At 38.6% G+C, this 11,410-nt stretch overlaps 1 protein-coding gene across 2 annotated transcripts in view; it reads right to left on the reverse strand.

Moving 5' to 3' along the window:
• METTL16 (methyltransferase 16, RNA N6-adenosine) overlaps window positions 1-11,066 on the reverse strand; it is a 41,135-nt gene extending 30,069 nt beyond the window's left edge. The window contains exons 1-3 of one of the 2 annotated variants that reach the window (XM_072429842.1): window positions 10,961-11,066; window positions 8,528-8,662; window positions 6,838-7,037 (exon numbers count right to left, since the gene is read on the reverse strand). In XM_072429842.1, coding sequence (XP_072285943.1) covers window positions 6,838-7,037; window positions 8,528-8,655 — 328 coding nt within the window. In that variant the 5' untranslated portion in view covers window positions 8,656-8,662; window positions 10,961-11,066. Of the gene's footprint in view, window positions 1-6,837; window positions 7,038-8,527; window positions 8,663-10,906 lie in introns of both variants that reach the window. The other variant, XM_072429835.1, reaches the window with a different exon arrangement.
• Between the last annotated feature and the right edge of the window lie 344 nt (window positions 11,067-11,410).

An 11,410-nucleotide genomic window follows, 5' to 3' on the forward strand; every position in this document is an offset into this window, starting at 1 on the left:
TTAACCTGTCCATACCGTGAAAATATTTTGCATGAAATCATATCCCATTTATTTTACAAGCAATTATTTTTTTAAAAAGCATTAATGAAAAGTTGTATGCTTATTTAGAAAGCCCAAAGAAATAAGCAGAGCCATATTGAGGTGCAATAAACATGTGTTTAGTAGGAAAGAGGTGGGAGAACATCGGTCTGATGGCAGACCCCATTATGTCTCATCACATGCTGACATTCAGTTTAATTTCTAACTTGGAAGAAATGACTGCAGGAAGCAGCAGGCAGGGAGCCAAACGGAATAGACACGGAAGAAAAGGAGGAAATCTATGCCAAATGCATTATGAGAAGATTTCAGCCATAACGCAAAAATAGATCATGGAGACAAAAACCTACAGCTACATTCCTAGAAGGAGACTGAACTGCAAATCAATACACAGACACTAACACCAATTTTTTTGAAAGGAAAACTCGTTTCTAATTAAAATACTGATATAACAAAAGTATAAAATCTGCACAAGCTATTTGTATTTTGTATGTAAAAGGAACAGGTTCCCCGAAGCTAATATTTGATTAATGGCTATTTAACCACCACCATATTAAGGAATTTGAAGCCAATAATAAGGCATTTGTTGTTAATAAAGATGCCTTTCATTTTAAAAATTGTAGTGTTAGTTTCATTTTAAGTATACTTTCATCCTGTTTATATGCACTGCCTAGTATAGTGCAACAATGCTTAGCCCCTGCTCCCTGTTCGTCTCCTGTCTTCAGTCCTTCTGATGGAGACTACAAGTGGCTGATTCAAAACACATTAGACAAACAAGGAGCTCTGTTTTCACCAGTAGGAAGCCCACCATTAGAAATGCCATGCACTAATTAATGGAGTAATTCATGCAGAAATGAAGTGGCTTGAAAGAGGCTGTAGGGAAATGGGCATAACTGAAATGCTACAAACACATGAAACAAGTATTTTATTGTGAATATGATACACAGTGCTTTGGCAATGGATGGATGGGTCTACTTTATGTTAAAATTTACATACACAAGTAAAAAAAAAAATCAGATCAAAATCCCATCCCTCGTGAATCTACCATATCCAAGGTTTAAATAAAATGCAGTAGCCTGAAAGGAGAGAACCACTGCTATGCTGGGTTTTTGGCTAACCCATAGTGCCCTGGAAAGCCTTTATCATATGTAGAGTGTGTGTATGCATATGACAATTCTAAAATGTAAAGTGTTCTATCTATTTCTGTCTTAGTAACACTTGCATGGAGTTTGCAAGTTCTCCTAGTGTGTGTGTGGGTTTCCTCCGGGTACTTCAGTTTCCTCCGACATCCCAAAAACATTCAGTTAGGTTAATTGGCTGCCCCAAAAAGACTTTAATAAAAAGACATATGACTGAGGTAGAGGCATTAGATTGTGAGCTCCTTTGGGGGACAGTTAGTGACATGACTAAGGACTTTGTGCAGCGCTGCGTAATATGATGGCGCTAGATAAATACTGTATACTGTGTGGAAACAGGCAGCAATAAAAAACTGACATAAGGTCTAACCCTCAACTATTTTATTCTGTGTTCAATTATATGCACATATTTTGCATTTAAAATAAATGTGTAAATTAAAAAAAATGAAGCCTAAGACATTACATTTTCTATTTAATAATAAAATCCATATATAAATATAATTATATTCCTCTCTAATTACAACAAAATGCTGAAAATAAAATAGAGTTGGTCTGTGAGAAGAAATCAATGATATTAGAATTGTTAATTGCTCAGTGAGAGTGTTCAATAGACAAGCTTTCAGCAATATGTGGTGATGCAGCACTTCTGACACAACAAATGGAATGAGACAGGGAACCTCGCACACCACAGACACACAACCTGGATAGTCTTCACACATGGCTGCCTGTGCTAGAGGGAATCACGGATGTTCCTATTGCCTGATTCCAGGGGCACTGAACTGTGATTTTCAAGGTTTGAAAGCCAAAAGCAATATGTAACTGAACATTAGAGCAGACTGGTATGATTATGGAAATGAGACCTGTGCTGTGGATATTCACATCTCTAATGCTTGAAAATAATGCTTAAATCAGCAAAAATGTGATTATAATGGACAAGTGAACACATTAGCATAAAATACCACAAAAATATTAAAGGAACCTTGTGCACTTTAGAGTTAGGCTGGTGCTGTAGTAGGTGGGTGAGATGCACAGAAGCATGGTCTTCATGAAAACTAATTGTTTGACTGCATTATGTGCAAATGTCAAGATTTGCCCCTGGTTTTGCTACCAGAAACATGAAAAAAGATGTAAAACAAAAAGTTGATATTGTCTATGTATGATATCGTCCAGTAATACTAATATGCCACCTAGGAGTGTTAAGCACCTCAATAATGCCAATTTGATAAATCAGGCCTATGGTAATACATTTCAATTTGACCGCTTTCACATTTTTTATTTTTATTTTTTTAAGCTCAATGCTGCCGATTCACACCATTATATCAGCCGCTTCTAGTCTACATGCATGCACTCCACCATTGGTTGTACATTTTTGCTCTGCAGCAGCTTCTTAGAAGTGCAATCAGGAGGCCAAAAAATTGGTTCCCCAGAAGCTCCAGATGCAGCTGAAAACAATCTTTTGTGATCATTTCTAGCAACAAAGAGTGGCAGATGAACCAACGAGCACTGTACACACAATGCCCGTTCTGTTCTACGGAGAGGAGAAAGGGGAGAACAAGTAAGCACCCCCCAGCTGTATTCTTCTCGCTTGACTTGTATTGCAGTCATTCCCCATCGGTCGCTCATGGATCCATAAACAACGCTGGGTGACCACTGTTCACGTCAGACTCTCACCCAAGATCAGCACATGAATTCGTATTAGGCGAGAATCCTCGGAGGTGTGTACATAGCCTTACTCTCTTGCACTGTTTACCACAGTCTCACCCAATCACTAATCTAGCACTACCTCCCCTTTCAGGATGAATGTCATCCAGCATAATTTAATTCATGTAAACTTACATTATTATGCCACCAACACCACCACCTATAAGTACTGCATAAAGTCTTCTTTTCAAGCTTTCGGTTTGCCATTGTAGAATGAAGAGGGTAAAGAGAAGCTGATGATGTGACTGGACAAAAACAGAGCAGAACAGTGCTGTATATACAGCACTCGTTCAGTCTTTTGTTGTTGGAAAGGATCGTGAAAGGATCCTTTCCAACGACAAAAGACTAATGTGTGTGCATAGCCCTATGCTTTTAAACAAACTAACTTCGATATTACTTTAACATGTTAAAGCTTCTATAGGAATTTAGAAACCAACCTGATCACTAATCATAGCAAATAAATAACAGTAAGGAAGATCACTCTCCAAGAGCTACATGCTCTAAATGACACTACTGAATCTGTTGAAGCCTGTTGTTCTTTTCATTTATATTTAGTGAAAGGACACAAGTGCGACTAAGGGACACAACTGCGAGGAAGTCAGGAATCATAGCGCCCAGCAGGGGAGAGACTATTTCTCACACATGGAAATGTTAGACAGCAATAGCATCTGTAGTGGTAGTAATAGCACAGAGAGAGAGAAAGAATTTCTCATTTTATTTATTACCAGACATTAGTTTTTATACTAGAATTAAAATAAATATCTTTATTCCATTTAACGGAAGGCACATTCAGACTATTAAATGCAGATACAAATTCAGTGCCCTTCAGCATTTTCCCAAGGATTCAGGAAGACTGACCAAAGGGAGTAACAGAGGGAAAAAAAAGCGGCTGTGATAATATTGCAGAAAAAGCTGGACTGAAAGCACATTTTAAAACAAACAAAACCGAGTGCCTTTACACTTTTCCACAAAGCCTTATTTGTATTTACAAACTGTAATTTTGTTAATGCACGTATATTTTACTTAAGTACAAGGCTGTGGAGCATGGTAATGAAACCAAGGAAAATGTGTCATTGCTAAAATCCTAAGATTAAAAAGCCCTTAAAAACAAATCAGGATTTGTAAATGTATGCCCTAAAAATTCTTTGACCTTCAGCTTTCAGACAAATCCAAACGTTTGCAAAGTGAACATTACTGGGTTCAAGGAAGACACTGGAGCAGCCACATCATCAATTAGAAGACTTGGAACAACTGCCGACTCTACAAAGCAGCAGAGATCTGGAGGTTCCTCTTTTGCAGCAGATGGTGAGCAAGAAGAAGGGGTAGCAGCTCAGCATGGAGGAGCCCAGCAGGAAGTGACATGTGAGCGAGACGGTCAACACTATGTAAAGAGGGCAAACATCTAAGTTGTGGGGGCATATGGGCAAACCATTATATTAGCCATGAATAAACGATCAAAGGCACAGACAAAACACTGCAGCTAGTAGAAGATTTATTTTAGAACAGGACAATCCACATGTCTTAAAATCTGATGTTATCTGATGTTTAGTTGTTATATTTCATCTCACTTTAGAGGGTAAGAAAACAAAAAATCAAAATAAAGCGTGCATTTACGCATATGTTAGAAGCACTTCTAAAAAAAACTCCGGAAAATATTTTAAAAAATGTGGCCTGATATGTTTCATTTACCAAACTATGAATAGAGTGTCTAAGAAAACAGCATTAAAAATGAAGAAGTCAGGTACTTCAATGAGCAAAGTGTTTGTTAAACACGTTGAATTATAATATTTTAATGGCTTGGCTTGTGTTACTGTATTAAAAACGTTAGATTTTTGGATGCCCTTGTCTTCTTAAGAGATTGCGGAAGTGCAGCAATCTGTTGTGAGGGGAAGGAACCTAAACATTACCCTTCTGATGATAGGCTCCCCAAAACAAGAGATATTTAAACCTGTCAGAAAATACTGACTTAGGAGAGTTGGGTGAATTCTGTTCAAAACAAAAATGATATTGTAAAGAGATTGTATATCGCCACCAATATGAAGGATGTTCACTTTATGAACACTTTTCTAGTGTTTGACGTGAAGGTCAAAATCAAAATAAAACAAACATGTAAATTCTGTTTTAAAAAGCATACACATATTAAAGCCTTAAAACCTCATAAGGTTTTATAAAAGAGTAAACAAAGAATACCTAAACATTGTTTGCAAAGAATTGAAAGATATGTTGTTATAACAAAATAATACTTCTTTCCTTCTAATTTCTTCTAATTTCCATTCCTTCTTGTCAGACTCACTTTCTTTGCATGCATTGACCACCTGTGTTTATATATCTAGTGAACCACATACCATATATCATAAGGCAAAATTTATGGCAACTAATTATAAAAAAGTTACATTACCAGTGTTTATCCAGGCCCCTTTTAGCCAGGAGCACCACCGAGCACTTTTCAGTAGCCACCCGGCTGTCATCAGACAACTTCTTAGGCTGAGCATGTGTAAGGACATAGGTCAACCTCTCTATATCTTTTCTGGTAACATAGCAATCCTTACATATTAGGGTATCCATTTTTTATGTGATACATCGATGACTTAATTTTTGCAGTCAACAAAGTTTAAGTAATTTTTCAGTTCAGTTATTTGAACTGCAACATTTTCCATTATTGCACCACCTAATAGAGAATGGGTGCATGTGCACTTATACTAAAAACCTAAAAAAAACTTAAAATGTGCAGAAAATCTATCCTTCATACTAGATGTCACAAAAGCTTGATTCCAAGAGGATGAATTAAATGAATTCAGACAAAACATGAATACTATTTGATTGACAGGAGAAATGGAAAATACTGATTATTATAATACTGATTATCTTTGTAAGTAGGAAAACAATGGCAAGCAGAGCAATCAAAAGGGTCAAATTGTGCTAAATAGCTAAATATACGTAAGCAAAACTAGACAAGAAAGGAGACACAGGGGCTTAATTAGACATAAATCTTTGGATTAATAAACAAAGATGTATGTATACAAAAGATACAAATTAGGTCCACACCCCATTGCACTTGTCAAGGGATCTGGACTTTCAAACTAGACAAGATTTTTTCTATACTAGTATAAGTGTACAAAAATGAAAAACGTTTTTTTATCCTGACACAATTCGCCACTTGGCTTCTTCAGGGGTAAGTGAAAGACATTATACTACTGGACAATGACAACATATTACTTACTATTAGGCATATGCATGAACATACACCTATTAGAAAAAAAATAACAACACAAGTAATATTTACTATTAGGTATATATATATATATATATATATATATATACAGCTATTACATAACTAATATAGTACACATATGATATAGCATCATAGTTCAACTACAAAATGCAGACCATTTTGAACAAACCTGTATAACCAGCATATATTTACAATGTCAGTTTGGACAACCTCATGTAAAAGAAGATGTGTGCTATGTCCATGTGTGCTTCCTTGTGCACAGTTTCTTTGTTGTGTGGCAACTTAGGCTTTTTTTTTTTTTTTAAATCCTTTGCATTACCCAGTCTGGGGAGCATATCTTTAAATTCCTTCATGACCTGATGGGCCATACCACTTAGCCTGGATGCTTATGTCTTGGGTATTGTCAGCACCTTACCTTGTACTGCTTCACAATGTAATGTACCCTTTAACATTTAATATTTTTGGATAGGAAAGCTGTACTACAATACTAATTGGCCAAAGGTGATATTTTAAAAACCTTTACAGCTATTCACTTTGGAGTTACCTTTAGTAGCCCTAGAAAATATTCCTCCTATTCTGTTGTGGGTAGTGATCCCTAATATGTGTTATCAGAAAATATGATGTATACAAAACCAGATATACACAGTTTGAAGTGACTTCTACCTTTACTACAGGTCTCACGTAACACATATAGCCTATTTCAAAGTAGTTGTGACAATAAAGTTACTGTACCTATGTCAATCCCATGTCGCACTGTAGATTTGTCGGAGCTGTGGTAATCGATGAGATCTTCCACCCAGTGGATATAGTTGAGTCTTAGGGGCACAGTAGGAATAAGCCTTTCCAGGGGAATGTCAATGGTCAGTCCAAAGTCTTCCTTTAGGAGAGTACAAGTCAAGGCTCTGACAGCTTCAGGGTCTTTAAAGTTCAAGCTAAAAAAAAATGAGTACATTAGGAATAAATGGAAACCATAGCTGAATTATTTCATTTGCTAAACATTGTGTATCACAAACACTTGCCATTTTTTTAAGAAGTATAAAAAAAGTTGTGCTTTAGCGATGACTTTATGACATTTCTCAGGGAAGTTTTCCTAACAGTGATCACAATGTACCACCATGCCTTTGAAATGTGCACTGACGTGACAACTTATAGGGCCCGATTTATTAAAGCTCTCTAAGGCTGGAGAGAATACACTTCATCATCATTCACTTCGTCATCAGTGAAGCTGGGTGATCAAGCAAACCTGGAATAGATTTCTCCAAAGTAATTTGCTATTTGCTAGCAAATGTTTAAAATCCTGGACCAGATCCATTCCAGGTTTGCTGGATCGCCCAACTTCATTGATTTAAATGTATCCTCTCCAGTCTTTAATCTTCCTGGCGGTATTCCCGAGTGTGGCTTGGAGGATAATTTTCAGTGCCAAAAGCGGTAACCCTGAGCCACACTTGGAGTGGAATTGCCAGGGAGTTTTAAAGTATTACCTGGTTCCCACGTTCCAGCGGCGTCCTCCAGCAGCAACCTCGAGCGTTGCCTGGCACCTGCTTCCCCCGGCGATCCCGGCAGAGCATCACCAGACTATACAAATGCCAGCCGGCATCTGTGTCTCCGGTGTGTGAACATTGGGGACGCGAGGCTGGGGGAAGCAGATGCCGGCCAAGCATCTGCTCGCAAGCCTTAGCCTGGAGGGCAGGACCAGGCAGAAAATTTTTAAATAATGCGTAATTTTAAATGTACCGCTTTTACATTTACAAATACTCATTATTCATACCGCCAGGGAGGTTAACAAAGCAGGCCCATAGTGTCCATTGAAATCGAGGATGGCAATGAAATAGAATAAGAGATGGGGATAGCACAAATCATAAATACTACAGATTTTAAAATATTATTATTATTATACAGTATTTATATAGCGCCATCATATTACGCAGCGCTGTACAAAGTCCATAGATGTGTCACTAACTGTCCCTCAAAGGAGCTCACAATCTAATTTCCCTACCATAGTCATATGTGATTAATGTAGTCTAAGGTCAATTGTTAGGGAGAAGCCAGTTAACCTAACTGCATGTTTTTTTGGGATGTGGGAGGAAACCCACGCAGACACGGGGAGAACCTGCAAACTCCATGCAGATAATGTCCTAGCTGGGAATCGAACCTGGGACCTAGTGCTGCAAAGGCCGGAGTGCTAACCCCTGAGCCACTGTGCTGCCCAAAATATCTTTTGAAATAACATTAACATGATAAAGCTTCCATTACACTTTTATGAATACATTTACTATGTTTTCAACAAGCATTTCTAGTGACCCAGAGCAGAGAAGTGATAAAAAGCAGGCTGTGTGCTTTAGGTGTACATTTGTAAAGTTGTTGGGAGTTAAGAAAGTAGCTCACATTGAATTAAATTCAAAGTAAAGGAAGAGTAACATACCTCACTTTCCCAGTCAAGTTCACACTGATATGCTGCTTAAACTCTGGATACTTGGAAGCCAAGTAGGCAAAGTCTGGAGGACGGTCCTTATATCTGTTTCTTGGGTGCATGGACTTATTAAGAGCCATTTTGTATCTGTAAAGAAAATAGGTTACAGGTAGTTATTATTCTTGTACTTGGGAAAAGAAAGAACAATAATGACAGATTTATTAACCTTGTAACTACTGAAGAACAAAGCCGTCAGACTACAGAGTATCCTAAATTTCATGTAGCCCTATGGTGGCTAGCAAAATTGTGTTTAAGGTAGTGCCTGTGCAGTATGTGCTTTCACTTATCATCCCCAAAGTCACATGGGTGAAGCAAGTGTATCAACAGTTACTTGTATTTTAGTATTATTGACCAGGATGCTGGTGGGATCACCACCCACAACAATCACTCACTCCTTATTCTATCATAAAACTTTTAGGAAAGGTTCTAGCTATTTAGATACCATGCTGATCTTCTTGCTGCAATCCTCAAAGTGGGACTAAAAAAAAAAAAAACAGGCGACATTCCTTTTGCAATAGGACACATTTATCTCTTTGCAATCTTTTTTTAAAATGCATGCACAGGCTGCATGGAGTGAATAAACTCTTGCCTGATCAAACAAAATGGGCAAAAAGGACCTGGTGAAAAGGGTGGTGAATCAAAAGGTATTGGAGCCACACAGGGAGCACAGCAAGGAGGCATTACTAGCATTAATAGCAAGTGGTCATGCAACAACAGACACATTTGTATTGGGAAAGCTTTAATTTAAAGCACACCTAAACTCAAAATGTTTACTTTATTTAAAAGGGTAGACAACCATATTATATAAAATAAAAATCTGATTTTTTTTTCTATAAGTGCAACACCTTTTTTAAAAAAAACAAAAAACAAAAAAAAGTGAAGCACCTTCTCGATCTTTCACCTCCTCCTCTTGATCGCCGACAGGATGGATGCTTAGAGCATACCGGGATACTTACGTCATACGTCATGCATTCCGAGAGGCTCTTGGCTGCTTCTTCTGCACATGTCCGATCTCAGGCATGTGCAGAAGGGGCATTTTCTTCACTAAGGAGAAAGAGATGCCGATCTCACGTTTGCAGTGAAATCAACTCTCTTTTCGGGCTACATCACCAGATCTCGTGCCTGTGCAGTGTGAGATCAAGTGACGTAGCAAGAAGACCGAAAAAGAAGAGTAAAGATGGCGGCGCTCCGTCACTTCCTCTGCGCCAGGACGAAGAAGATTCGCAGAACGGCGCAGGACTGAATAGAGGAAAGGTGATGGGCCAGGCTAAATGGAGCTGCAGAGAACACTAAAAAAATGTGCAGTATATTAAAGTGTACCTAAACTCACAATTTTCACTTTACATAAAAGGGATGACAACCCTTTTTTTTTTAAAGTAAAAAAGCTGTCAGTGTTTTTTGCACTGTGCAACACCCCTTTTGCAGCATCTCGAGCATGCGCAGAAGGAGCCCTTTCATCAATAGGGTAAAAAACTTGCCAATCTCACGCTTGCACAGTGTGAGATCGGGTGATAAAGGACCCAATGGAAGAAACCTCCTAGACAGATAGACTGATCTGCAGGATTGAAGGTATGTGTGGTTTAATTATTTTAGGTTTATTTCCTCTTTAAATTATATTATCCCAGGTACATCCTGCTAAGGTCAGCCCAGTGCACAATGTGTGACCTAGGAAGGTTCTATTATATTAGTTAATAAAGAAAAGTGACAACTGATTGGACAGAGGTTAACACTCCGGCCTTTGCAGTGCTGGGTCCCAGGTTTGAGTATCAGCGAGGACACTATCTGCATGGAGTTTGGATGTTCTCCAGGTGTTTACATGGGTTTCCTCCAGGTACTCTCCTGGAGGAGAGTTAGGTTAATTGGCTTCCCCCCAACATTGACCTTAGACTGTATTGAAGACATATGACTATAGTAGGGACATTAGACTGTGAGCCTCTTTGAGGGACACCTAGTGACATGACTATGGACTTTTGGACTTTGTACAGCGCTGCATAATGTCAGCACTTTATAAATATTGTGTAATAATAATATTAAATTGGACAAAGGCAGTAAAGTGCTGTGTAGGCCCTATGGGAACACATGGAATGTGAATTTTTTAAAGTTTCCAATAGCAACCTCTGATTTCATTTAGGAAAAAAAAACTTAAAATGTATAAAAATGCATTATAAGCGAATGTCAACATACACATGAACAGGGGAGAAGCCTTATACTGTACATGAGCAGCACAGCATACATGTGTGCAATGTGTCACCTATGAAACTTCCACTATATAACATGTTGTCAGTACATAATAGAGTGTGGCAGCTGTCTTGCAGGGTGTCCGGTCCTCACCCCGAGCACTGCACACACCGTCTGATATACATGCGCAGCCCTCATATCACTCACTCGGCTGCCGCTCAGCTCCTTCACGATCCCCGCACTCCTCATGCGATACAACTTCGGTCACGTGATGTCAGCCAGCTACGGGGCGATGCGAGGGACAAAAGGCGTGTAGCCTAGAAAGAGTTGCATCAGCACAGTGATTTGTGAAGGGGAAGTTTGCACGTGTTGCTAGGAGCAGAGCAGTCAGTGCCAGATGTGCTCCTGTATTGCCATGTTAAAGACAGAACATATAAATCTAGCTAAGGCTCTAGGTGCCAATGTAAACTATGTGCAGCCTTCCTGAAAATGGAAGCCTGCAGGACTCACACATTAGTGAAAAGAAGCCACCTACTTACATTATTATTATTAACAATAACTGTGTACTGTAGTCTTCTTCATGGGTAAATAAGGCATCCCCCTGAAAATAAGCCCTAGAGCATATTTTGGCCTTCCAAAAAAAATAAGACAGTGTCT

This window comes from Pyxicephalus adspersus, chromosome 1 (assembly GCF_032062135.1).
Source record: "Pyxicephalus adspersus chromosome 1, UCB_Pads_2.0, whole genome shotgun sequence".
NCBI classification, from domain to species: Eukaryota; Metazoa; Chordata; class Amphibia; order Anura; family Pyxicephalidae; genus Pyxicephalus; species Pyxicephalus adspersus.